Source organism: Haplochromis burtoni, unplaced genomic scaffold, assembly GCF_018398535.1.
Source record: "Haplochromis burtoni strain Fernald_Lab_line unplaced genomic scaffold, NCSU_Asbu1 Contig_7, whole genome shotgun sequence".
Classification (NCBI taxonomy): Eukaryota; Metazoa; Chordata; class Actinopteri; order Cichliformes; family Cichlidae; genus Haplochromis; species Haplochromis burtoni.
The window spans coordinates 3,870,279-3,896,968 of record NW_024582368.1 but is presented as its reverse complement, the minus strand read 5'-3'; the positions used below and the strand labels follow the sequence as shown (position 1 = coordinate 3,896,968).

Genomic DNA, 26,690 nt, shown 5'->3' with positions numbered 1-26,690 from the left:
TGACTTGCTAATATGAGAGAAAAACTAACATGTATAAACTTTTTGTCAGAAATTCGTCGTATCTATAGCATCATATAGCCGAGGTTAATATGTGAAAACATCATAAAGTTAAATAAGGTCACTTCTGAACTCCTAATGTAAAATCCTCAGAAGAATACTAAAGGAAGGCTTTTTGAGCATTCTTTTGAGCAAACATCAACCTAAGATGCCAGCCGTAAAACGTACCATAAGGAAGGAGACAAACTAAGGCCGGCTGAGCATTTATATGCAAAGGCCTGCCCTTTATCCCTCAGTGATGCAGGAATGTGAAGGATGCTGAGCGTCCACCTGATACTGCTCTCCGCCCGGGGGAGGGTCTCCAGTCTCCACTCTGGCTGCCATAATACGGCTCAGCGCATGTAGACAGGCAGGAGGGGGAAGCACATCCTCAGAGAGGTCTGCTGGAAACATGATCATCAGGGGAACCTAAACGCATTCTTCGGATCCTGTCAGATGATTCCACAACTGAGTGCGTTTTGTGCTTTTCTCCAAACGACATAAGCAGAGACCGGCGTCCGGACGAACCGTGCAGAACGACACAAGCCGATATCAGCCGCCGCTACGTGTGAGGCGAGGTCACCGCAGTACCGCGGTAAGATACGCTGAAAAACACAGCGAAACCAGACAGGCTTATTATTATTATTATTTTTTTTATTCCGTTTGCGTATTTATGCGTAAACACCGACTGTTTACCCTCGGTTATTAAGCAAAGCTTTCCAGCTGCTCCCGGTTGTCAGCGTAGCTTGCGTGCATCCCACTGCCCGTGTGTATCACACTGTCCATCAAGCAAAAATCATAAAAAGCATCTGCAAGAGCAGCAATCCAGAGAGTGGAACCGCTCGCAGGTCACGGAGACTGGACATTATATTTCTTCGTCATTCCTGGACATTGGCAACATGGACTACAGTAAATGTGGGTTAGTGGAGCAATGCCATGCACCCTGCTACCACCAGGATGCCCCATGTGATTTATAAAATAATTGCTTTTATATTCATTATACGGCGATCTGCATTTTTTTAATCATTTATTTAGATATTTTACGTATAGGTAATTCTTCAGTCACAGTTTTTGTACTTGCAGCAGCTCCCTGCTCTAGACAGAAAATATATATATAAAGGGATGAGTACACATGCAGTAGTAGGCAGGCCTCTAAGCTCCTTTGCAGTTGCACATCATGCTGTAGCTTGATCTGTTTTTGCTATATCGTGTGAGAAGAGAGTAATGTGTCAATTAATTTGTATGTGGCTGTTTTGATGAAAGGACATGCTGTGCTCTGATTTTGAGTTTAAAAAAATAACAGTTTAGAAATTAAATAGCTGGTTTTGCTAATTGTGAGCTAATATGAAAATGCTGCAGTAGGAATCAAGAACAAGTGAGCACAGTACGGGCAGGGAGCTTCTATGTAGCTGGTGAAGATGTTTGGATGGTACTATTTAAATGGGTGAATGAGAGAATGGGGTCTCTATAATTGCATTAAGGAACTCTGATTCAAAGGCCTTGTGTTCAAACATGAATTATAAATGCCCCTCATTCACCATAACCTCATTCACAATAACCTAACCTCCTGTTCCATCCCTGATTAAATGGGCCAGTAAAAGCTAATGGGAATTTTGGTATTACCTCACATTCCCCATCTGTTGGGTGAGTATCAAGCTACTTAGCCCACATCTTTTTCACCTTGGGAATACACGAGCTATAGTTAGACACATGTTAATAAAAAAAAAAGTTAATTTGCAGATGATGACTTTTCAGTATCCTAAGGTAAGAATGGTAGATTCTGGCCTTTTTAAAACAGGTTTGCATAGCTGAAAGTAATGGCCAATGTTAAGTGTTTTGCATGGATGGATGAAACGGATGCTTGGTTATAAAGCTGAACATTAACTGAAGTGGTGAACACTGATATGGCAACTGTATGTGTAGAAAACATGTTATTGTTGAGTGAATATTACAACATCATCCACTTTTCTGTTATTGTTTGCCCAAAGTGACATCCTTGAGGACCAATTCAGTGGTTGCCATATGCTCTCTCAGATGGAATTTGTAAAACCTAATTTGGGGTTTCGCTGGTGTCATGTGATGTGAGACAAGTGCTGAACACCATTGGTGAAGAAAAATAGAGAAAAAGTCTGGAGGGACATAAGGCTAATACATAACAATATATGCACTTTGTTTATTTTAAAATCCTACATACATATGCTATTTAAAGGTGGGCACATATGTCCCCTAAAGTTGATTGTACTTGGTTTGTATCCATAGTTTACAGACTGTCCCATTGTTACACCTTGAGCAGAACATTTTCACCATCTTGGTCATCAAGGGGTAGTCCTGACGACTAAGAAACTGAACAACACTACATGCTTGTATGTTAATGAGTTGGTTATCATACTGAAGAATGCCTTTCTTTAGTCACTTTTTTGGACTTTAGCAATTATAATTTACAAAAACAAACAAACAAAAAAACCCATCATGTTGGATACATTAAGACTTGAAACTAACAGCCAGTTCAAAAGTTCTCCCAGGAAAGCTTTAGCTGAGGTCATAGATTAAAGAAGCTGAGGTTGCTAACCATTGGAAATGATATCATATTTAAGGTACTGTATCAATCTATTATATACAATCTATTATATATTAATGTAGAGAAAACCTGTGATTCATGCAGATATATATATCTATAGTGAAACCAGTGAGGATTTGTGCAAAGCAACCCTTCTATGTTGCCTTACTTAAGTCCAACTTCGTTTTATCTGGCGCTTGTGCAGCTGCTTTATTGTTCTCTTATCGAAATGGGCTAACCTTGCTGTTGACATTATATTTTATACTGATAAAAGAAGCTTATATTTCATTCTATGGATTGCATGTGTGCACTTAGCACTATGAGATGCTTTTTGGACCAATTGGTTGCAAGAGACCTCATAACCTCATAAACCATTACAGTTGTGTGTAGATGACCGCACCTTCTTCAGTCATGATTATGATGAAGTGTGTCGAATGACAGTGACTGTCATTCTTACATATGCACTTAAGGCACACCTATACACGTTTATTTATTAAGAAGTCTACATCTTGACAGACCATTTTTAAAACAAAGAAGCCTGCTCAAATTTATCTCATCACTCAAGTCTGTTTTTTGTTTATAGAATTGATATAATCACAGCGTCTGTTTCAAGCTCGGTTACTTGCCATGCTCACTCAGGGTTTCTTAAGTAAACCATGATTTGAGGTGCAGCTTGCTGTGAGAAGAGGAAGTGCTAGCCTTGTCAGTCTGTCTGTTAGTGGGGGAAGAAAGCCATTTTTCACTTTAATGAGACACTGCACTTAAACACAAAGATTGTTTCAGGCAACTCTCATGGTGACGGAGTCAGAGAATACACCTGCATCAAGCAAATCTAAAGAGAGCCATATTAATTAGATGAGCAGTTTGGTGGGTCAAAATGAAGCTGAAAACGAAATAAAACAATGTGTCTAGCAATATGTACCGCACGCTCTAAGTTGAGCTTTAAGTATATGATAGCCTAAAGCAGTTTTGCTCTGTTTGCTCACACTTTATGCCACTTGTAGTGGACTCCAGTAAAAGAAGCTAACTCGTTATCCTTGGCTGAGCAGCAGAAGAACGAGTGGCGATGCTGTAATTGCAGTGATTATCATCGCTTGTCCCTGGTTTTACCTATAGTGTGCCCTAGAAGTGTCACTTTCAGTGTCCTCAAACTGCAGGCTGGAGATTACTCTGCTCATTCTCTCATATGGGTGTATAAAAATAATATTTAAAATAATATTAATTGCTAATTTCAAAGCACTGGTGTTTGAGGCTCAGGCCATACTGACATGCTCAATGAGCAAGTCGTTAAAGGTTTATGGTTAGTGTGAGCAGAGAGGTTATGAAAAGCCTCAAACTCGCTATGCTTTAAATAAACACATAGGAGGCATTCTAACATCCTTTTTCTCTTGCTGCAAAATCAGCGTTTTGTCTTGTCGTCCTGGCAGTTTTTCAGTGGGCAGCCCCACACACAAATGAAATCAAATTTGCAAACAGACAGGCTGTGTGATCTGCGTGAAATCAAATTTTCCAACCAACAACTATGTATGAATGAAGGTGCCTGCAGACAGTTATATGCTCTCCGAAGACCTACTTTAAACATGAAATCAAGGAGTCATCATAACAGGGAACCGCATGAGCCTCAGATATCAAAGCCATCAATTTTGTATTAATGGCTTAGGAAAGCAGGATTTGAATAGCATGATCATTTAAAATCGAGAGCATGTGAAAAGCACCCATCATTTTTGAATGGGGATTATAAATATTTTCATCACAGTACAATACTACTACTATTACTACTACTACTACTAATAATAATAATGATGATAATGATAATAATGAACAGATTATTTACTTCAAAACTGCTTAGCTACAGTTCCCAGGGTTGCCTGTTGTGGTATGAATTAATGATTGAATCACAGAGTGCTGGATGATGATGCACTTACATCAAATTTTAATGACGTGCATGTTTCCTCTGTTAGTCAATGGACAGAGCGGCACAGAAAGTGCTTTTGCCTGGAATAAACTGCATGCTCTGAGCATGTCTCGCTTTTCTTTGGACTGAATGTTCAGGGCTGAAAGGACCAAAATACTCAGGCTGAAAAGTTGAAAATGATTGTCTAACTATCTCCGAAGAGACCTTTAAACACATGAAATACAGTATGAATAACTTAGCACATTTCATACATTTTTTATACCTATTATAATTTAACTCAGCCTTTTAAACATTCATAATAATATATTACATTGTGAAAAACCCAACATAATTCTTTAGTGTGTATAACTTCAGTATAACACATTACCTATTTTTATCCATCATTAATATCTTTTTTTTTTTTTTTTTTACCACTGCTTAATAACTACACTTTTCTTAAACCCTCTGAAACAGTATTTTTTATAGATAGACAGCTGGGATTTCTACCATAAAGCCCCAAGGAGCTCAGCTTCGAGTGTGTTAACCAGGCAGGATAAAATCAAATCTACTAACTGGTTTAAAGTGGCAAAAACATATTACCTGAAATGATCTGTCAGTCTCATTTTAGCTGTATTGTCACCGAATGTCTCCAGAATTGAACTTCTTCTGGAAATGCCAGCCAACAAAATACAGATTTAGGAGTGCTATAAGAACACAGTCTTCTAATTGACATATTATTTACATTTGCCAGTTCTTTCTTTTTAGTAATAAAAATCTTTTTAATTTATCCCAGTGTTTATAGATTTAAAAGTCTGTCCATTTGGGACTTTAAAACAATATAGCACATAATTTAGTGGCATATATAAGGCCTATAGAGCCTTTAAGAAGCACACGCACAAATTTAATATCCTTGGTGGGAAATTAATAAGTTCACTGCAATGACAAACCTGTCAGCTAAAATACTGTTAAGTTACTTTGTGACACTATCTTGTTCGGGAAGTGGTTAATTTGGTATTTGTGTTCCTTGAAAAAACAGAAAAACGATGGTGTTTTTCTTGAAGATCTTCCATCTTTATAGACATGCAGTTCAAAACCATTACTGATTACCAAAGTCTCAGATACAAAGGCTTTGCAGTTCTCAGGTCAAAATGCCAGCAGCTGTAAAGCACTTGGAAAACTTGCTCCTACTTCAAGGGGTAAAAGAGGTGTTTTCCAAACCTTGTTCATTTATTTTCCTCACCGCAGCTCAGACGGACTGAGTGAGCTTATCCAGCTGGATAAGGTGACTAATTCATCTCTTCTCCTTGTGCTCTATTAAGCTGCGTTACAGTGGCAAGTGTTAACAATATGCCTTTGTGTCTCACACCTGTGGGCAGTGCAATACCGGTAAAGTAGGAGTGAGTGCGCAAAAAGGCCATGTTTTCTTTCTCTGACTTCAAGACAATAGAATATCATCACTTTTATTTCTTTGTGAAAACAGTAAAGAAATAATTCCAACACATTTTGTGTGGTGGTTATTATTGTGTAGGCACATCTGTGGACGGGTACAAGGCCGTGTGTGGTGACAACTTTATTGGACAGTCCTGTTTGTAACCAATACCTTGTTGGAATTGAAGAAGATATGTTTGGTCAGAGATCATTAACGTCTTAACAGTTTTGGCTTGCAGTAGGATGTTATAGAAGAGAGGACTATACAGTATATGAATGCTGGGCATGCACAGTAAAGAGAGCTGCAGATACATGTACTCATTCAGCTGATTAAATGCAATGCATATTCATTTTCTCTGGCGTATTTTACAGATGCAAACCCTGCTCATTAACCCTGCCTTTTATTTTGCACTCGTGCATTTCTCATGTGTTTGAGTCATCTGTAAAACATGAGTCATAGAAAAGCTACATTCATTATTGCTTCAGAATATAATACAGTACATACTGCATAACAGCAGGATGGTTAATACGTGTCTAACTATTGTATTTTTGCTTTATTTTCCAGGTTTTCTCTTGTGACTTGATCCAAAGCTGAGAGTAACCTCAGGCACTGCCAACGACCTCTGTGATCTCTTGATTCAACACTATTATCGGTGTCTTAAATGATGTGTAGGAGAAGGACTGGGTAGAAAACCCCCATAAAGTCAACAGAGAAAAGGAAAAGGAACTAGGATCACATGGTTGGTATGGGCTGACGAGTCAGCTGAAAGCAGATCAGTGTGGCTTTGCTTGGAAGTGTAAGTCTTTTATTGCATCTGACCACAGAGCAGGTCAATTATCTTTTAGAGGATCAATTACAATTCAATTCATTAATAGGAAATAATGAAATGATGACTGTGTCCTCTTTGTAGATGAGACTAATTTAATTTCAAATTGTTTCTCCAAATTGATTCTTTCAGTCATTACTATGCAACAGGCAGGGATTTGAGCTGTAAACATGGTTTAAACATTGAGTAAAGATACAATAGGATTCCCACTGTTAGGTTAAACGTCTTTCTGATAAAAAAAAAAAAAAGCTGTTGTAATATGATGTTTTATAAAATCTGTGACAGGTGTATTTTGAAAAGTTGCATTTAAAGATATGGCAGTGATTTCCCCAAACCTGTGAAGCATCATTCTTTTTACTACCTCTGTATAGTAAGGATGTCTTCCATTATGATTGTTATCTGTGAACCCAGAATCTTGACATTTATCTCCTGCAGCTCAACTCCTCTCCTCCCTCTTCTCATCTCATCTCTTCTTTCATGTCTCCTGCCTCTCTGCTGTCACACTTTACTGACATGTGTTTGTGCTCTCATTCCATCCTTTTCCTTGGCGCTTGACAACGGAAGTGGTGGCTGTTTCTGGTATTCGTTTCTTTCTTTTTTTTGCACTGCCTTTGTTCTTCTGTTCCCTGGAAACCAAAAAAATCTTTTTATCCTTTTTATCCTTTCATGCTGAGCACACAATGTGAATCTGTCTTGGAATCTTTATCGATCTGAGGAAACTGAGACACAATTGGATGTAGCTATCTATTTGGATTTTTTTGTTTTTGTTTATGAACAGTTTTTATATTTCTTTTTTTTTTAAAGTTAAGTTTGCAGTAAATACTATCCATATTCTTTAAATGCTGTGTTGGGCACATATATATAGTCATGCACTGCTCTTCTCTAGCACTGCATCTGGCAAACAGCCATAGATGCCCTCTACACAGTGTCATTGATGGAACATGTTGAATAATTTACAAATGCATGCATTTTTCAAAGCAGTGGTGTTTTCAGTAGCAGTAAGCTTTCAGCAGGGTCAGCTCGGTGTACCTGCTATTTGTTAACCAGACATACATACTGCGTAGTTGTAATATAGAGTGTCAACTGTAGTTAAAAAGTAAATAACCCCAATGAAATAGAAGAAAGTGCTATACTTTGTAAGTGTCCAGAGGCAATGTTGATCTGAATGTCATTTGGGGTGAATAATGCTTAAACGAACCATTTATGAGTGAAATGCCCCAACGTCCTTGACATCAAATACATTTTAGACATTCACATTTTCTTTCATAGTACTAATTACAAATGCCAGCATGCTAGCTATCCTCCAAATGGCAGACTATACATTACAGTTGGTTTTAATTGGATCAGTTGGAGGCATTTGGAGAGTGCTTTGGGAGGCAATGTAAAGGCACTTGCTGTCATTGGTTATTATGTAGTTAACTGTATTTGATAAAAACCTTGAAACCTGTCACAGTATAGCATGTGTAGAGCCCAAATGCAGGAAATGAAGTCAAATGGTATAAAAGAAAAGTGCGGCTTGTATTGGCTGTTAAAGTGCCAAAACTAAACTAAGACAAAAGCGGGATCAAAGTAGGAAATGAGGGAGACCTCAGCGAAGATTAATGGATGTAAGGAAGGAGGAAATGCAGAGGTTTGCTGTGACTGATGAAGATGTTAGGGATAGGGTGAAATAGAGGGAGATGATCTGCTGTGGCGAGCCTGAAAGAGAGCTGCAGATATGTTAATGCTGTCATTTTGGTCATGTTATAGCATGCTGATGTAAGTACAGTCACAGAGGCTTTAGGCTGTTAGCCTTTAACCACACAGTGGCTAGGCAGGTGGTCATGTTAAACTACACAGTAAACTGCATTTACATTAAAAATCAGTTTATCTGCATGCATTTGACATTGACAGTGTGCTGCTGAAATGGACGGCACAGAAATCAAGTGAAAGCAAAGTCGAGTGTTGACTTTACTAAAGAAAAGAAAAGCTGTATGAGCAGAAACAGATGTGTTTGACTAACCGATTTATGCAGATACTGAATCAGGGTTGAGTAGCACATACTGTATGTGCAACAATAGACATGGTTGACGTCAGCAAATTTAAATAGTAGCATTGTATTAAAGACTGTCTGTTAAAACCTGCTGTAAATGCCAGCTCATGTTGAATAGATTACACAGAAATAAACAGCTGAAATCTATTGTTTGTTTCATACTAGTGTATATATGAGAGTATATATACTAAAGTAACAGAAAAACAGTAAAACAGTGACCACAGAGGAAGTGCATGAATGAAATGTTCAGTTTCCGTGTGAACACTCAGAAACTGACTTAAAAGATTTGAGAGATACAAGTGGCCTCACAAGTCAGTCTAATTTGTATGTATCTTTTCTCCTTTTCTCTCCTTTTTCCTGTAGACTCACTCTCCCATAATTATGAATAGCAGCACAGCATCACATTATGGAAACAGGATGACTCAAATAATCTAAAAATCATTATGCTTGCATGAATGGGCATTACAGTTGACAGATATTACAATTTGGGTCTGGGTCAGGACAAATCAATATATAATAATAATTAAAAAAATAAATAAATAAATAAATATATATCTATATATCTATATCTATATATTATCTATATATATATATATATATAATATATATATAAATATATACATATATATATATATATATATATATCTATACTATATATTATACTATATATCTATATATATATATATATATTATATATTATCTATATAATTATATATATTATATATATATATATATATATATATATATATATATAATAAATAAAAACACCCAGCACGCCCCTGCGGGCGGTTTATCCTTCAAGCTCGGGTCCTCTACCAGAGGCCTGGGAGCTTGAGGGTCCTGCGCAGTATCTTAGCTGTTCCCAGGACTGCGCTCTTCTGGACAGAGATCTCCGATGTTGTTCCCGGGATCTGCTGGAGCCACTCGCCTAGCTTGGGAGTCACCGCACCTAGTGCTCCGATTACCACGGGGACCACCGTTACCTTCACCCTCCACATCCTCTCGAGCTCTTCTCTGAGCCCTTGGTATTTCTCCAGCTTCTCGTGTTCCTTCTTCCTGATATTGCTGTCATTCGGAACCGCTACATCGATCACTACGGCCGTCTTCTTCTGTTTGTCTACCACCACTATGTCCGGTTGGTTAGCCACCACCATTTTGTCCGTCTGTATCTGGAAGTCCCACAGGATCTTAGCTCGGTCATTCTCCACCACCCTTGGGGGCATCTCCCATTTTGACCTCGGGACTTCCAGGTTATACTCGGCACAGATGTTCCTGTACACTATGCCGGCCACTTGGTTGTGGCGTTCCATGTATGCCTTGCCTGCTAGCATCTTGCACCCTGCTGTTATGTGCTGGATTGTCTCTGGGGCATCTTTACACAGCCTGCACCTGGGGTCTTGCCTGGTGTGATAGACCCCAGCCTCTATGGATCTTGTACTCAGAGCTTGTTCTTGTGCTGCCATGATTAGTGCCTCTGTGCTGTCTTTCAGTCCAGCTTTGTCCAGCCACTGGTAGGATTTCTGGATATCAGCCACCTCCTCTATCTGCCGGTGGTACATACCGTGCAGGGGCCTGTCCTTCCATGATGGTTCCTCGTCTCCCTCCTCTTTCTTGGGTTTCTGCTGCCTGAGGTATTCACTGAGCACTCGGTCAGTTGGGGCCATCTTCCCAATGTATTCTTGGATGTTCGTTGTCTCATCCTGGACTGTGGTGCTGACACTCACCAGTCCCCGGCCCCCTTCCTTCCGCTTAGCGTACAGCCTCAGGGTGCTGGACTTGGGGTGAAACCCTCCATGCATGGTAAGGAGCTTTCTTGTCTTTATGTCAGTGGCTTCTATCTCCTCCTTTGGCCAGCCTATTACCCCAGCAGGGTACCTGATCACGGGCAGGGCGTACGTGTTGATGGCCCGGATCTTGTTCTTACCATTCAGCTGACTCCTCAGGACTTGCCTGACCCTCTGCAGGTACTTGGTGGTTGCAGCTTTTCTAGCGGCCTCTTCATGGTTCCCATTTGCCTGCGGGATCCCCAGGTACTTGTAACTGTCCTCTATGTCTGCAATGTTGCCTTCTGGTAGTTCAATCCCCTCAGTTCTGACTACCTTCCCTCTCTTTGTTACCATCCGACTACACTTCTCCAGTCCGAACGACATTCCAATGTCATTGCTGTATAGCCTGGTAGTGTGGATCAGTGAATCGATGTCTCGTTCACTCTTGGCATACAGCTTGATGTCATCCATGTACAGGAGGTGGCTGACAACTGCTCCGTTCCGTAGTCGGTATCCGTAGCCAGTCTTGTTAATGATCTCACTGAGGGGGTTCAGGCCTATGCAGAACAGCAGTGGGGACAGAGCATCTCCTTGGTAGATCCCGCACTTGATGGTGACTTGTGCTATGGGCTTGGAGTTGGCCTCTAGTGTTGTACGCCACATCCCCATTGAGTTCCTGATGAAGGCTCTTAGGGTCCCATTGATCTTGTACAATTCTAGGCATTCCAGTATCCAGCTGTGGGGCATTGAGTCATAGGCCTTCTTGTAATCAATCCAGGCAGTGCACAGGTTGGTCAGTCTGGTCTTGCAGTCTCGGCTGACTTTACATATCTATATATATATATATATATATATGTCAAAGTATTATATATAATACATATATATATTATAGTATAATCATGGCAGCACAAGAACAAGCTCTGAGCTACAAGATCCATAGAGGCTGGGGTCTATCACACCAGGCAAGACCCCAGGTGCAGGCTGTGTAAAGATGCCCCAGAGACAATCCAGCACATAACAGCAGGGTGCAAGATGCTAGCAGGCAAGGCATACATGGAACGCCATAACCAAGTGGCCGGCATAGTGTACAGGAACATCTGTGCCGAGTATAACCTGGAAGTCCCGAGGTCAAAATGGGAGATGCCCCCAAGGGTGGTGGAGAATGACCGAGCTAAGATCCTGTGGGACTTCCAGATACAGACGGACAAAATGGTGGTGGCTAACCAACCGGACATAGTGGTGGTAGACAAACAGAAGAAGACGGCCGTAGTGATCGATGTAGCGGTTCCGAATGACAGCAATATCAGGAAGAAGGAACACGAGAAGCTGGAGAAATACCAAGGGCTCAGAGAAGAGCTCGAGAGGATGTGGAGGGTGAAGGTAACGGTGGTCCCCGTGGTAATTGGAGCACTAGGTGCGGTGACTCCCAAGCTAGGCGAGTGGCTCCAGCAGATCCCGGGAACAACATCGGAGATCTCTGTCCAGAAGAGCGCAGTCCTGGGAACAGCTAAGATACTGCGCAGGACCCTCAAGCTCCCAGGCCTCTGGTAGAGGACCCGAGCTTGGGTGTTGTTTATATATATATATATAAAACCCAACCCCATCATATAAATTATATATAATATATATATATATAAATTAAATATATTTATAATTATATAATATAACATCTTAACTCAACTATATAGATAGATAGATAGATAGATAGATAGATAGATAGATAGATAGATAGATAGATAGATAGATAGATAGATAGATAGATAGATAGATAGATAGATAGATAGATAGATCTTTGTCCTGCTTATCTGAGTCTGGTTCACAGGCCCAGCAGTTTAAACAGAGAATCCCAGGCCTCCCTCTCCCAAGGCTACCTACTTCAGCTCATCTGGGTGCGATCCTGAGGCATTCCAAAGGTAACCGAGAGATATAATCTCACTTAGAAGGCACCTGGGAGACATTCTGGAGGAGGAGTAGACCTCCACTGTTAACCCGTTCAGAATGACCGAGCTCCTTATCCTATCACTAGAACTGAGCCCAGACGCCCTTCGGAGGTCGTTCATTTCTGGAACCTCAGTCCTATAGTCACAGCTTGTGGCTGTAGCTGAATCGCCACCTTGGGGAGGTTTTTTACCCTAGTGACCCCAGGAGCTGTGTCGCTTGGGGCAATTTGCTCCTGATAGGCTCTCCCAAGGCAGATTGTTCCTGGGTGAGGGAAGAAGACAAATTCAGTGAACCCCCATGTAAAGAAAGCAAATAAAGTGAGCAAGTTACCTTGTTCATGAGAGGACCACAAGAGCCCCACCCCAGAGCCATGCCTAGGAAATGTGGACTATCATAAATAATTTTGAAGTTGCTGTATCTATCTACAGAAATCGATAGAAATAAGAAAATCAGATTTTTGTAAAACCTTCATATTATTTTATTCTCTCTGATCTGTGAATATAATAAATTATTTACAAAAAGGTGTTTAACTGACGTCAGATGGTAAGCCTCGAGATGTGATGCTCTGCTTTATTTAAATAAGGGTAAATTCTTCACCAGCATTTGCTCAAATAAACAGCAACAATAGGGAACATATTTGTGGTGGCTTCATACAGCTGTTGTTTTATTTAAGAAGACATTGCCTGGCCACATCTGTGAGGATAAATACAAAACTAATTAAGAGTGAAGACAATCATTTTGATAACAGAACTAGGAAATTCTCTTACCCAGGTTAGCAACATTTTTTCTTGCTTTATTTTGTGTTTTCTTTGTTTTATTGTTGGAAATAGATATTTTAGGATATCATAACTCTAGGAGGGGAGTGATTTGAAGTTTATACTGCTGAAATCCAGCAGGGTCTGTTTCTGCAGCTGCCACACACATTTATTTTCATGTGCTGATCACTGTCTCCTCTGTGCTCACAAAGCAAAGTGGATCACTGATGAATAATGCATACGTGCGTTCTGAATCGTTGCATTACATCATGCATGGATGGGATGATTTGCGTCTGCACTCCCAACATAAGTGATGCAGTATCATTTTATTTCCTGGGAACATTTATGTCAAACAGGTGCTGCAGGTTGAAGTAATCGCACTGCTGCAAGTATTTCATTAAAGAGAAAAAGCAGGCATCTGGAGTGAACGATGCAATACCTGCTAGGAATGACACAATCATCCATCCATGCTTCCGCTTATCCTTTTCAGGGTCGCGGGGGGTTCTGGAGCATATCCCAGCTGTCATAGGGCGAGAGGCAGGGTACACCCTGGACAGCTTCCCCTTTCTATGAGGGTTAAATGACTGGGCCTACTAATTATGATATATACCGCCAGCCGTAAGGTTAAAAAGTTATAAGCGTGTTTTTGTTATGCTACAGCGTGTCAGTACAGCATATAAGCTGTGCTGTTCCTCTGTTGGTCACACTAGAGTTGCTTATCTTATCTTAAAATTCATTCACACTGTTCTATTTTCCGCTTCTGCTTTTCCCTTTAGTGATACAAAAAGATATGACTTACTGTTTCTTCTTTTTACGATTTTGCTCAAGGTAACAGAGCATTTGACATCTTTTCACAATGAAACTCTTTTCTCCTATTTCCTGGCTATACGGTGTATATACAGGAGCTGCCAGAATATGACAGATATGCAATGACCTGTGCGGTGACCCCCATACGCGCAATATGCCTTACAACATCTAGTTGCGGGATGTACGATGTGAGCGAATGTGACTTGCCTCGTGGGGGAGAGCGGGGAACAGGTGCTGGCACTGTCAGCTTGTTAACACTGGGTAGAGAAGTGGCTCCTTCGGCAGAGTGCTGCACATATGCAACACATTGCCTTTGGCTGTGGGGCGTACATTATGTGCAGGCATGCGTACATGTGAAAAGGCGGTGAGCGTATGTGCATTGCACACAGTCATGCTTCTGGGCTTCTGGGTGGATTTATTTGATTTGTCTTCCCGGGGATTATTCAGGTAAAAAAAAATGCACAGTAGCCTCAACTTTCTGTGTAAATGTGTGTCTCGATCATAGGTGTTGTGTAGCGTGTTGCTGCAGAGAGAAATTGAAATACAAACAAAACACAGCCACTTATTTGTTGTCCAATAGTAATTTATAGGTTTTGGCATACATTTTGTTTTGGGAACATTGTTAGAGGGTTATTATGTAGCTCAGTTTTCTACAAAAGCTTTGGGAGCCATAGTTATATGAAACCCCCCTTGGGTTATGTGCAAAAAATTCTCTCAAACATCACAAATTAGGCCCCTAGATGACCCATTTCTAGAAGAACTAAATTGACACAATGAATTATTCCATCCAGTCTTGTGGCCTCTATAACAAGTCGGGGAGGTAGAACAGAGGATAAATTAGGACACTCAATTCTTGCTTCTCCCATTTATTCCATCAAAGCCATTTAGACAGATTTGCCCCATTTGCCCAATTTATTCTGTGATTTTTATGCCCTCTCGTTTGGAGGATGGGAAAGAAAGAAGAAATGGATATGATTTTGGAGAAATTGGTACTTTGTAGATAAAAAAGACAGACATAATGTGTTGGAATTAATTTAATTCTGACGAAGTTGTAAGGAATTTGACATACTGTTTTCCTTTTTGTAAGGACACTCGTGGCACTCTGCCCCAAATACATCACTAAAAGCTTTCAGCTATAAAGCCAAAGGAAAGAGTTAGAATATAGTTTAGAGTAAAATTATGGTTCGGCGGAGAAAGAAACGGTAAAAGATGGAGAATATGGGAGAAGGTTCAGTGAGGCAGAGGTGTAACCTATTTAAATGTGCAACATGAACTTACTTTTGTAAAAGAAACAAAGTACAGTGAGTACACACGTGTGTCTTGTTGCCGCTAAGCTTTGCATAGTGCTGTACATCAAACAGACCACAGCAAAACAAGATAGTCTCGAACAAATACTGCTTGAGCTCAGCTCCACTGCCAAATCCTCTAGGCCCATAGGGTATATGGTTACTGTCACCTGTGGGTTAAGGCCTCCTCTCTGGTTTGATGTCTGAATATTAGGTTATTTGATGCTGCTCTTTCAAGTCAGCCTGACAGGACAAGACAGCAAGCAGATTTCCCACAAGTACTTTAACTGCTCAGCAGAGAGACATCTTCAAAGCCCAGCTCCCCTTTGTGCCCTCTATGTTTTGTATCCAGCTGTAGGTGCATTTCATGTCAGTTTGGTGCCGTCTAGTGGAGTTTGTGTAGAATTGCAGGATTTATTCTGTTATTTTTTGTTTTTTTCTGTTGAAGTGACTGCTTTGGGTTTTTTTTTTCTTTTATCCACAGTGACAATGGTGTTGTTTCTGATTGGGATCTCTATTCCTGTGAATAATTCTTCTCATGAGAACCAAACTGCAGGTAACTGATGAAACAACTGAGCAATTATATTGTCTAAGAAATAAATGTTAAAGCCAGACTCTAGAAGGATACGATTTTTCTTTTCACATATAAAGGAAAACCAGATAAACTGACTTGAATTCAACGTTACTCGAACTTGTATATTTCGTACCTTATGATTTAATAAACAAACTTAAGACATATATGCTGATCTTTTCTGTTACCCTATATTTTACTCTATTTTATGCACCATTGTCATTTATGGCTTCAGTTACAATGTTTCAAAAAAATGTACAAAGTCATGCTGTAAAGAAGAGATTCACATTTCACATAATAATGCTCTTTCTTAAGTTAGATGGACTGAACATTTTCACGTCTGTCTGTCAAATCTTATATTAGCACCAGTTAGATTAGCACAAAATTGCACTGACTATTTCTAGACAGTGATTAGTGACTTCCAGTAAAAAATAGTCCAGGAAATGCCCTTAAAACCACTTTACAAATTAATTTGAATTAAATTTAAATAAAACAAGGAAAAAATAAATTGTCAATGAGTGCTCTTTAAAGGTTAAAAAAAAACTGATTTCAACCGAAGCTCTGCTTCATGTGCAAATAATGTATTTGCAGTATATTTCTTTAATATAGTCCAAGGTTGTCAAACACACAGTAAGCCCCGGGGGCTAGAATCAGCTGAGCAAAGACTCCAATCTGGCCAGCTGGATGGCTTTGGAAAATGTCAAGGCAAGCATAGATTTTGGACTTTTGACTGTCTTTTCATAAGTTTTATAACTTTTCCTACTCATGAAGATCTCCCCATTGACAAGTAGTTAAGTAATAGATTAATAATAGATAAAAAACAGAAGAGTTTCTGTTTTTCATTACTGTGGGTCAACAATAAAAAAAAATCCATAAGTCACTTTTAGTTTTGAAATTACAGGAGAGTCTGGACAATGAGCTACCAGAACTTTTAAAATGTTTACACTTATATTTTTTATTCTTGGTGACACATTTATTTCATTTACTACACCAACATTTATTTATCAAGTAGAAAAACTGAGATGTACTGTTGAAATTGCACTTTTTCTTGTATTAACAAATCTCAGTTATTTTAAATGTGTTGTTAAATGTCTTCACACTGACAGAAAGGGAAGTGGGCTACATGTGGCCCTTGACATTCCAGATATAGTAAATTCCATAATATGTGATATCTAGATTACAAGCTTGTTTTGTTGTAAACTAATATATGTTGTTCACTTTGTTTTTATCTAGGAAACTCCACCCATCAGGGTGTGCATGTGTTGCCTTCAACACTGGTTTTATCCCTTCTTCTTATCATCGTTGTCCTGCTGACAATCTACTGCTTGCGGTGAATAAATCTGTACATACACATTAACACTTTCTCACTCATTCCAGCTCCCTTTTCACGTGTATGTGCGCGAGCATGAGGGTGAATACATCAGGTTGGGGCATCGGGGTGGGGTGGTTTTTAAATAGGCGGTCAGCAGTGGCTTATGGATAAACAGCTGCTCTTCCACTAAGACAATAAACAAAGACGGCTAGGTCAAGTCACGCCAGAGACACTCATTCACTGACCAGCCAGCTGACAACAACATGAGGAGGAACAGCTTTGGTTCTATGAGATGGTTGATATTGGTTTTGGTATTTGTTGTTTACTTATGTGCTTAGTGGCACCATTGTAGAGATCAAGCTTAGCTCTTTTTTTTCTCTTTAATAGATGGTTGTGCTTTTCTTCACCTCTCACCCTGTCTTTACCGTAGGTTCAAAAACCACAGGAAAGCTCTGGTTACCTCAGTGGATAAAAAAATTCCAAACGGCTTCTTGGAGGAGCAAGGTACGTTGGTGCTGTACTCAATATAACCACTGCATGAAAATATAAAGCAACCTTTTTGCTTTTTAAGCCTTTTTTTTATTTGGTTTATAAATTCAGTCTCTTTATGGACAAGAAAGATTTCACGATCTGGAGTCCAAAGTAGCTGTGAAGGCTCTTACCCTGTAGGGAACCATATGAAGTTTCACTTCAAGTAAAAAAAGGACATAAATAAACAGAAAGGCCAAATTCTGAGTTAAGAGAGTTTTGTGCAGCAGGGGCATGTTTATGGCTTAAGAAATCATTTCTGTCGTGATATACCCCCTGAAGTAGGAAATCTTAATAGCTATCAGGCTTGTTTTTGCAGGTGCTGTAAGAGCTTGTAATGTTCTCTACAGGGAGACATTAGCAGTCTGACCACCATATATTCTTTTAACCACAGGAGAGCAGACAGTGGTCCTCCTCCCCAGATCTCCTTCACCATCCAAGAGGTACTTCCCTATCCCTTTGGACTCATTGGAGGAGGAGTACCGGATACGCTCTGCAGATGATGGCAAGCTCTTCAGAGAAGAGTTCAATGTAAGCATGCATTTATTTGGTGTGGATTGAGATCTTTGTTCTGCAACCATACAGCAAAAAGTGTACAAAAACAGTACTAAGATTATATGTTAGCAGCCTTTGTACCCGTGGCTTTATTTTTATCTCATGAGGATTGGATTCTCTCTTTATAGTCACTGCCGTGTTACTACCACCATGGGTCCTTTGAGGAGGCGAGCAGAGAGCACAACAGAGAGAAAAACAGATATCCAAATATTTTACCATGTGAGTGAGGATCTATATTCTGCAGTTGGAGACAGTATTTCTGCAAAAGCCCTCTGGCTTGCAGACTTATTGATAGCCAACATAAGGAAACGTGCTGTGGGCTGAAATGAAAATTAAGAACCACTTTTATTTACCTTTTTTCCCCTCTGCTCCACAGACGATCATTCAAGGGTGGTGTTAAGTCATCTCGATGGACACTTGTGCTCAGACTACATAAATGCATCTTACATAGATGTAAGTAGTAATTAGGTTAAGCTATAAAGTGAATAAAATTCCTCATCAAAATGTTCATTCACTACTGTTTGTTTTTTTCACACATAGGGTTATAAAGAAAAGAACAAATTCATTGCAGCTCAAGGTAAATGCACATTTTCTTTCATCTTACCCAAGTCTATAACCATTTTCACTTTGGTTTTACTACATCTCTTGATTCTGTTTCAGGTCCAAAACCTGAGACAGTGGCTGACTTCTGGCGGATGATTTGGGAACAGAAAACAACAACTATAGTAATGCTGACGAATTTAAAAGAAAGGAAGGAGGTATTCTCTCTCTGCACTGCATTATTCTAAAGAAATCTAAAATCCCTGTGCCTCCGATGCACGTTTAGTGAAAACCCTTTTAAGTTCTCAAGACCCAAAGTCATGGACATAATTTATTCGACCCCCTCTCTTAACTGAGAATCCATGCAAAGTGTCACCCAGCAGATTACTTAGCATCGCATTAAATTTAGCCTCAAAGGGATGATCAATTGAGCGCTCAACAGCAGGTTTGATGGGGCAGAATAGAGGCAATGGGGATCAATGATGAAATAATTGTTGATAAGATCCTAGGAGGCTTCATGATAATTAGTCTGAGAATGTATTTAATGAGTTGAAACGTCATTGTGAAGATCTTATTGACTGAAAGAGTAGCACAAAGTCGCTGTGAGTGCCTTTGAATTTGTAAAAGGCACACATCAAGTAGATAGTTTTATATGTGGCTATAGTATGTACAAAATAGATGCATGTATATAGCAACAATTGCAAGGACAAATGAGCTCCTATGCATTTTTAGTGGCATTCATTTTCCTTGCAGTACCACAAAAATAATTTGTATTGTTTTTCTCCATTACCAGGAAAAATGTTATCAGTACTGGCCAGAAAAAGGCTGCTGGATGTACGGGAACATCAGGGTGGCGTTAGAGGATGTCATTGTACTGGTGGACTACACCATTAGAAAATTCTGTGTTCAATATGTAAGTAAAATATGTGAATCTACACATACTACAAATGTACTGACCAACTACACGTGGTCTGCTCAGCCATGTAAACCATGGCATGAAGCACAGAGTGCACAGAGGTTTAGAAACTATTTGTTTTAAAGTCAGCACAGCGTTGGAGTCTTTTACACACTATGCACCTTAGCACTTGCCTTGTAGTAAAACTGTAGCACTTATACATGATAGCGAAATATCTAGGAGGGAAGAAATTGTACAAAGATTCATGACGAGGTGCTTGATTTTATACAGCCGTGGCTATGGGACTGAAAACACCTGAATTCACAAATTAAGAGGTGTGACCCAATACTTTTGTGCATATAGTGCATAAACACCTGCAAAAGTACTGAAAAACATCTTTGTGGTAATTCCTGCTAGAGTAGGTGTTTCCAGGAGTATATTTCACACACTGGTGTGCGTGTGTGATATGGTTTTGCAGCTGTTAAACACTGTACTGTAAGGAAAGGAAAAATAAACGTACATTGCTGCTTTTATTTAAACATCTACACATGGTTTAAAAGTAATACTGTAATTTTACGAGTTATTCTTAATATTCTTCTTAATTACTGTAATAATGTAACAACCTATGTGTGTAGTTGCTAGATTCTTATTAAATATTGAAGATGAAACTAAGCCGCGGTGAGATGGTGCAAAAATGGTCCCCATGGGGAAATTGGAGCATTTTAGCAAACGTTAATAGGATCCAAAATATAATAAATAAATGAAAAACCAGTATGGAAACATATTAGAGAATATCAAAGGCTACAGATAACAGACACAGCATAAATTATAAATATGTAGGTGTATTTAAAATACAGCGAGAACTGTATTAATATGCAGTGTTTGGCTCCGTCATTTTATCTTTCGAAATTCATACACATACAGTATTTGTATTTTTTCTTGTCTTTTTGACTGTCGAGTTGGATGCCAACTCAGTGTACTGCGAAGCCTTCAGACTCCAAAATTCACTTTGTTCCCTCTCCATCTGAAGCTAGACGAGCACAGATATCCTCTCTGACTCTAAAAACTGTGACTGCTGTAGCTCTTCAGTACAAGCTGACAGACTGGGTGCTTTAACATTCAGCTCTCAGAACACAAAGCAACCAAGTGTTCAAGAGAATGGAATTCTGATCTCTAGAGTATCGATGAGAAATGAAAGTGAGGCAAAGTGTTTAATAATTACATTCTACCCCAAAAAGCAAAATGACAAAAAAATCAATAAAACTGAAGTTCCTTTTCTAGTAGGTACCAGTTTGTGGTTGACTGGCTTTGTAAAAAATAAAAAGACAGATGACTTATTTGTGCCTTCAAAGCATTATTTATGCACCGATATGAACCTTGTGCGTCTTTGCTTCGCAGCAGGGCAGCGATGGTCCCAGAGCTCCCCGGCTGGTCACCCAGCTTCACTTTACCAGCTGGCCAGACTTCGGAGTGCCATTCTCACCCATCGGCATGCTGAAATTCCTCAAGAAGGTCAAAGCTGTCAATCCATCCTACGCTGGACCTATTGTTGTGCACTGCAGGTAAAATGTGCAGTAAAAAGGAAGCCAGAAGAAGGCATCTGAGCACAGTTATATAAATCCGGTGTGAGTTGATGCATTTCATTGTTAGGATGCAGGAAAGACTTTTTCAGTGCTCATAGTTATGAGTAAAGGTAACAAATTTAATAAAAACTACAGTTAAGCCCATTGTGGATGAATAAAAATCCTTGCATAGGGTGTGTATATGTTTCCTGACCAACCAGTGTTAAGCCCCACCAAAGAAATCTGCAGCCAACTGTAGCAACTGGTGCAACAGGTGCTCAGGGAGGTGGAACTGTTGTTCTTGAATGGGGCCCATTGAAAAGACCTCAACACCCCACCGTGGAATCCAAGCTCTGTGCTCCCAGAGGTGTCGTCTGCTGAAATGACCCCTGTAAATTTATTAGGGCTGTGCTTGGGCTTCAGAGGTGAAGTACTTCTACATATGGTTGTAGCTGTTCACAATTGACTTCTATGTTGAGAGAAATATAATAACTTGTGCCAAAAAAAAAAAGCGCTTAGAAAATGAAATGTTCAGGTGTTTGTGGTTCACTCCTGTGAAGGCTCTTGCACATGTAAATAGAATGTTACATTCAACGCTTCCCAACCACATTTTTCGGTGTTCTGTACACTTTGCTGTTTGTTACAGAGAAGACCTTGAGGCTTCTTGTTTGTGTTTCCACAGTGCCGGGGTTGGGCGGACTGGGACATTCATTGTCATTGACAGCATGATCGACATGATGCACATAGAACAGAGAGTGGATGTCTTTGGGTTTGTGAGCAGAATACGAGAACAGCGCTGTCAACTGATCCAGACAGATGTAAGTATTGACCCTCTCCGACCTGTTGTACCTTGGACTGACAGCTCAACTCGCTGCTCTGGTCGTGGCATAAACAAGCGAGGGCATAGGAAACAACAATGTCTGTGATGCAAAAATAGTGGGAAATAGTTTGGCAAACCAAAGCAACTACTTCTATAACTTCGTCTTCTCGTCTTCCTCTTTCTTAGATGCAGTACTCCTTTATCTACCAGGCTCTGCTGGAGTACTATCTGTATGGAGATACAGAGCTAGATGTGTGCTCTCTGGAGGGCCATCTGCAGAGGCTTCACAACACCAGGGCTCCCCACGACAGGCTGGGCCTGGAGGAGGAGTTCAGGGTATGAAGAAAGAAGCTCTCTCTTAAACATTTCAGACAGTAATGAATCGTGCCCATCACCCTGCGCCCTGCATGGGTATATTTTCATGGAAAACTTGCCCAGGGTGCAGCTCTTGGCAGTAGTAACATAAATAACAATGCTTTGGATCAACTAAACTTTATAAGGCACCACCATCTGCCTCATAGAATTTACTGTAGCTCTGTGAAAATTTCACATTTTTGCTACAAAGTATCTTCACAGTTCCCTACACACTCGAAGGAATTATTCCCCAATGCCTCTTCTTCACCTCTTCTTCGTCTCTACCTTAATGTTTTTTGTCCAGCTTCTTGGCTTTTACTTGTTACAAGTATGGAAATGTTCCAGCGTCATCTGTCTTTAAAAAAGACTCACCAGCTTTATTAGCATTGTACTTTTCTATATGTACTTTTTCATCATTTCCGTCTGTGCGTGTTTTCTCCCATCAGAAGCTGACCAACGTTCGCATAATGAAGGAGAACATGAGAACTGGGAACCTTCCTGCCAACATGAAGAAGAACCGTGTGCTTCAGATCATTCCGTGTAAGGACTCACTCATACTCGGAACAGTTTCATAATACATCACATCTAAGTAACATCAAAGTATCACGCTGCTGGTGATTTTATAGATGCCGTACACAGATATCTGGATAATCAGCTCATGTCTCTGTGATCAGTGACATTTAAATTGGGCTTCTATCTTTACTTTATGTTGCAGTTGGAGTAGGAAAAGTAAGCCTGGGTACAACTTTTTACGCTGAAAACAGATATAGACTGCAGCGCGTTTGGCCTTAATAACACAGCTAAAGTTTTAGCTCGGCTAGGATTTTTATTTTTTTTCGTCAGCCCTTTCAAAGTTTTATTTTATTAGGAATCACTTGTGAAAAGTTTCATTTTCCTTTTTTCTGTTTGCAGATGATTTCAACCGAGTAATACTCTCAGTGAAAAGAGGACAGGAGTTCACCGACTACATCAATGCCTCCTTTATTGATGTAAGCACTCCCTCACGACCTCCTGTATAGATTTCCCATAGAAGTATATATAAAGCTCATTGTTTCCTTTACAAACAATGCAAAATATTATGTTTGCTGCACTCTCAAGTGTTGTTTACCAGATGATCTGCCCTCCAGGGCTACAGGCAGAAGGACTATTTTATCGCAACCCAGGGCCCACTGTCTCACACAGTGGAGGACTTCTGGAGGATGGTGTGGGAGTGGAGGTGCCATTCAATCGTTATGCTCACCGAACTCAAAGAGAGGGAGCAGGTACAGTATGGTGTTCTTGCAAAAGTACAGGTTGAAAAGCAGAGTTGAACATTTAAACCATGTTTTATTATTCAATTTTCCCTATTTATTTTCCATACAGTTTGCATAATTGTCAATGTGTGTTGTGGTTTTGTCTTTATTAATTTTCATGTTACAATAACCAAACACTATATAAACCAGTTAACTGTAGCCTGTTTGCGTTTCCATTTGAACTCTTCAACCAGGAAAAGTGTTACCGGTATTGGCCATCAGAGGGCAGTGTAACATTTGGAGATTATACGGTGGAGCTGACTGGAGATACACAGTGTGAAACCTTCACTCTCAAAGACATGGTTCTCACCTACAGACCAGTGCGTAATGTTTAATTAAAACACTTAACAATATTAAAATTGACATTTCACTTGAACAAATTTCCCAACCTGTTTTCTTTGTGCTGTTATCATCAAAGCAAATTAAAGTTCATGTCATTTCATTCCATTTACATTTTTTAATTAGATGAAAATAACAATCAGATTTGCCCAACACCAGGAAAAGCAGTCACAACATGTCCGACACTTCCACTTCCACGGATGGCCTGAGATCGGAATACCAGCCGAGGGAAGAGGGATGATTGACATTATTGCCGCTGTGCAGAGGCAGCAGCAGCAGTCTGGAAACCGTCCCATAATTGTGCACTGCAGGTGAGGAACTTCAATTTGAGAATTCTGCAGCGTGGTGCACATCATCAGATGGAAATTATATACACTATATTACACTTTGTGGCTGTCCACTCATGCTTTTTAATATAACCCGTTTCATTTTCCCTACTTTTTGCTCCTACAAATGTCTGTTACAATAAATTGTACATTTTTCCTCTCCTCGGTAGGCTTGGTGTTCTATGCCTAAACCACTTATGTGATCCCTTATAAAGACTTAGCTGTGAAAGCTTTGATCAGAACCTAGCTTCAGGTGAAGTGATTCTAAAGCAGCATGCCCCTGTGGGATTGATCCAATCCACTGATTCACAGTCAATTAAAACCTCTCAAAGTGAAATCTCCTCTGACTCCCACTATGATTAATCTGATAAGATGAGCTAACGACAGGAAATGGTGTCATCACTCTCTTCTATTCCTTCATCACCACTTGTCTAAGAGGGGCTTTTTAAAGCTTTTTCTCTGTCTCTTGGGAATGGGGCTAACCCGCTGCAATCCCTAACGTCTCTCTACACTTCTCTTCCAAATCGCACATCGCTCTCTCGCTCACTCCTTGTCTCTCTCTGTCTTTCTCCCTCCATCCCACCATCATTGTAAACATTGACTCAGTCAAACACTGAGCTTCTAGACTGATTAGTGTTAGCGTTTGGATTAGCCTCTCTTTAAGTGGGGATAATTATTAGCACCATTACACAGAGGTCACCTTTTTCTCCCGCTAACTTTTTTTAGTTAGATGGAAAAAGGATGTGGTGAGATTACAAGAGTTTCATTGCAGTTTTACTCTTAAAAAATGGTTCCTTTTCTTGTTGTTCATCTTCTGCGGTGTGTTTCATAATTATCTGTAAAGTTTTAATGTTCACATTTTATGATGAGATTTCTTTTATTTTTGTCCTAATGACTTCAGTGCCGGTGCAGGACGGACGGGCACCTTCATTGCCCTCAGTAACATTCTGGAAAGAGTGAAAGCTGAAGGCCTCCTGGACGTTTTTCAGACAGTCAAGAGTTTACGCATGCAGAGACCACACATGGTTCAGACCGTGGTAGGTAAAACTACATAACATCAAACCTGCTGTGCATAAACATGTTTGGAATCATTTCTGCACGGTGACACTTTTTCTTTCGCTTTTCTCTGCAGGAGCAATACGACTTCTGCTACAGAGTGGTCCAGGATTTTGTTGACATTTTCTCAGACTACGCCAATTTCAAATAGTGTAATAATGCTCTGTATGCTGTGTGTCAAATTAACATATGCAATTTTTTCTGAATGTTGTTTTCTAAAGCAAGCAATTGTAGTATTTTGCACATGAGTACAGATTTAAACTAAATGGTGTAATATACTTTAATATAACTGAAAACATGTGGTCTACAAAAAAGTCTGTCTCTTATGAGAATGTTTGATCTTCAAGTACCCCACTGTAAAATGTAGTAATTCAAATTTTACTTAATGGCTTGGATAAATTGTAAAAAAAGAAAATTATAATGCAAATATACAACATTTTAGAATTGTTAAAGCAAGTATTAACTGAATTCAACATTATCAACATTATATATTGTGTATATATATATATATATATATATATATATCAGAAAAGGTGCTTATTTATATATATATTATTATATATATATATATATACACATATATGTATGTGTGTTGTGTGGTGTGTGTGTGTGTGTGTGTGTATGTATGTATATTTTCTTACCTACAAAAATACCCAGTGCATTGTACAGTGCAACAGTTTTCATTTTAGTTACTGAGCACAATGCCTTGAGTTTACATTGTACTTTATGTCGCACACTTAACATGTTTAATTGGTGTGAAGAGCAAAAAAGTGTGTTTCACAAATACAGTAGGATGCAATTAATAATGTTTTTTCTAAAATAACATTGACCAGTATGTGTAACTAGTATTTATGATCTACTTTTATTTCAAAGTAAAACATAAAATTTCAGACAAAATTCAATCTGTTAGACGCTGCAAATTACCTCACTTCTGTCTGGGAATAACTTAACAGCTGCTGCCTGCTGCAATATTATTCAACTTCACCAACTTTCTTTTTGCCTATGGCAATATTACTTAGTGGATTCGTGCCTGACTCTGCAAAATGTAATTAGCCCACATTGGAACAGGCAGAAAATATTGTATTATTACATGAATTCAAATGTATCATTGCAGTCACATTTTACTTAAAAAAAACATTTTTATACACCTTTTTGCATGTTTGCATAAAGCAGTGCCATACTGATTAGAAGTTCTAGTCGTGAAAGACTTG

At 39.5% G+C, this 26,690-nt stretch overlaps 1 protein-coding gene across 3 annotated transcripts; it reads left to right on the top strand.

Moving 5' to 3' along the window:
• Nucleotides 1-249: 249 nt before the first annotated feature.
• LOC102307903 (receptor-type tyrosine-protein phosphatase epsilon) lies at nt 250-25,963 on the top strand. Of its 3 annotated transcripts, none has more exons than XM_005914162.2 (21): nt 250-631; nt 6,481-6,655; nt 15,814-15,885; nt 17,134-17,230; nt 17,643-17,716; nt 18,135-18,271; nt 18,424-18,514; nt 18,672-18,748; nt 18,836-18,872; nt 18,956-19,053; nt 19,629-19,748; nt 21,129-21,292; nt 21,975-22,110; nt 22,299-22,448; nt 22,913-23,006; nt 23,379-23,455; nt 23,594-23,728; nt 23,953-24,078; nt 24,257-24,408; nt 25,325-25,460; nt 25,556-25,963. In XM_005914162.2, exons 3-21 carry the CDS (start codon nt 15,819-15,821, stop codon nt 25,628-25,630), a joined length of 2,043 nt encoding a protein of 680 aa, XP_005914224.1. In that variant the 5' UTR covers nt 250-631; nt 6,481-6,655; nt 15,814-15,818; the 3' UTR covers nt 25,631-25,963. The 3 variants fall into 3 exon arrangements, with proteins under 3 accessions (XP_005914224.1, XP_005914223.1, XP_005914222.1); XM_005914161.2 differs by having other exon boundaries at nt 6,481-6,712; XM_005914160.2 differs by lacking the exons at nt 250-631; nt 6,481-6,655 and having other exon boundaries at nt 12,272-15,885.
• Nucleotides 25,964-26,690: the final 727 nt, after the last annotated feature.

What these genes read in the sequence shown, in the direction of transcription:
- LOC102307903 (XM_005914160.2), top strand. Translation starts at nt 15,552, where the DNA reads ATGCTGCTCTTTCAAGTCAGCCTGACAGGACAAGACAGCAAGCAGATT. An exon ending in TCAATGCCTCCTTTATTGAT is followed by an intron (nt 23,456 to 23,593) that starts GTAAGCACTCCC and finishes TCTGCCCTCCAG; the next exon opens with GGCTACAGGCAGAAGGACTA. An exon ending in CCCATAATTGTGCACTGCAG is followed by an intron (nt 24,409 to 25,324) that starts GTGAGGAACTTC and finishes TAATGACTTCAG; the next exon opens with TGCCGGTGCAGGACGGACGG.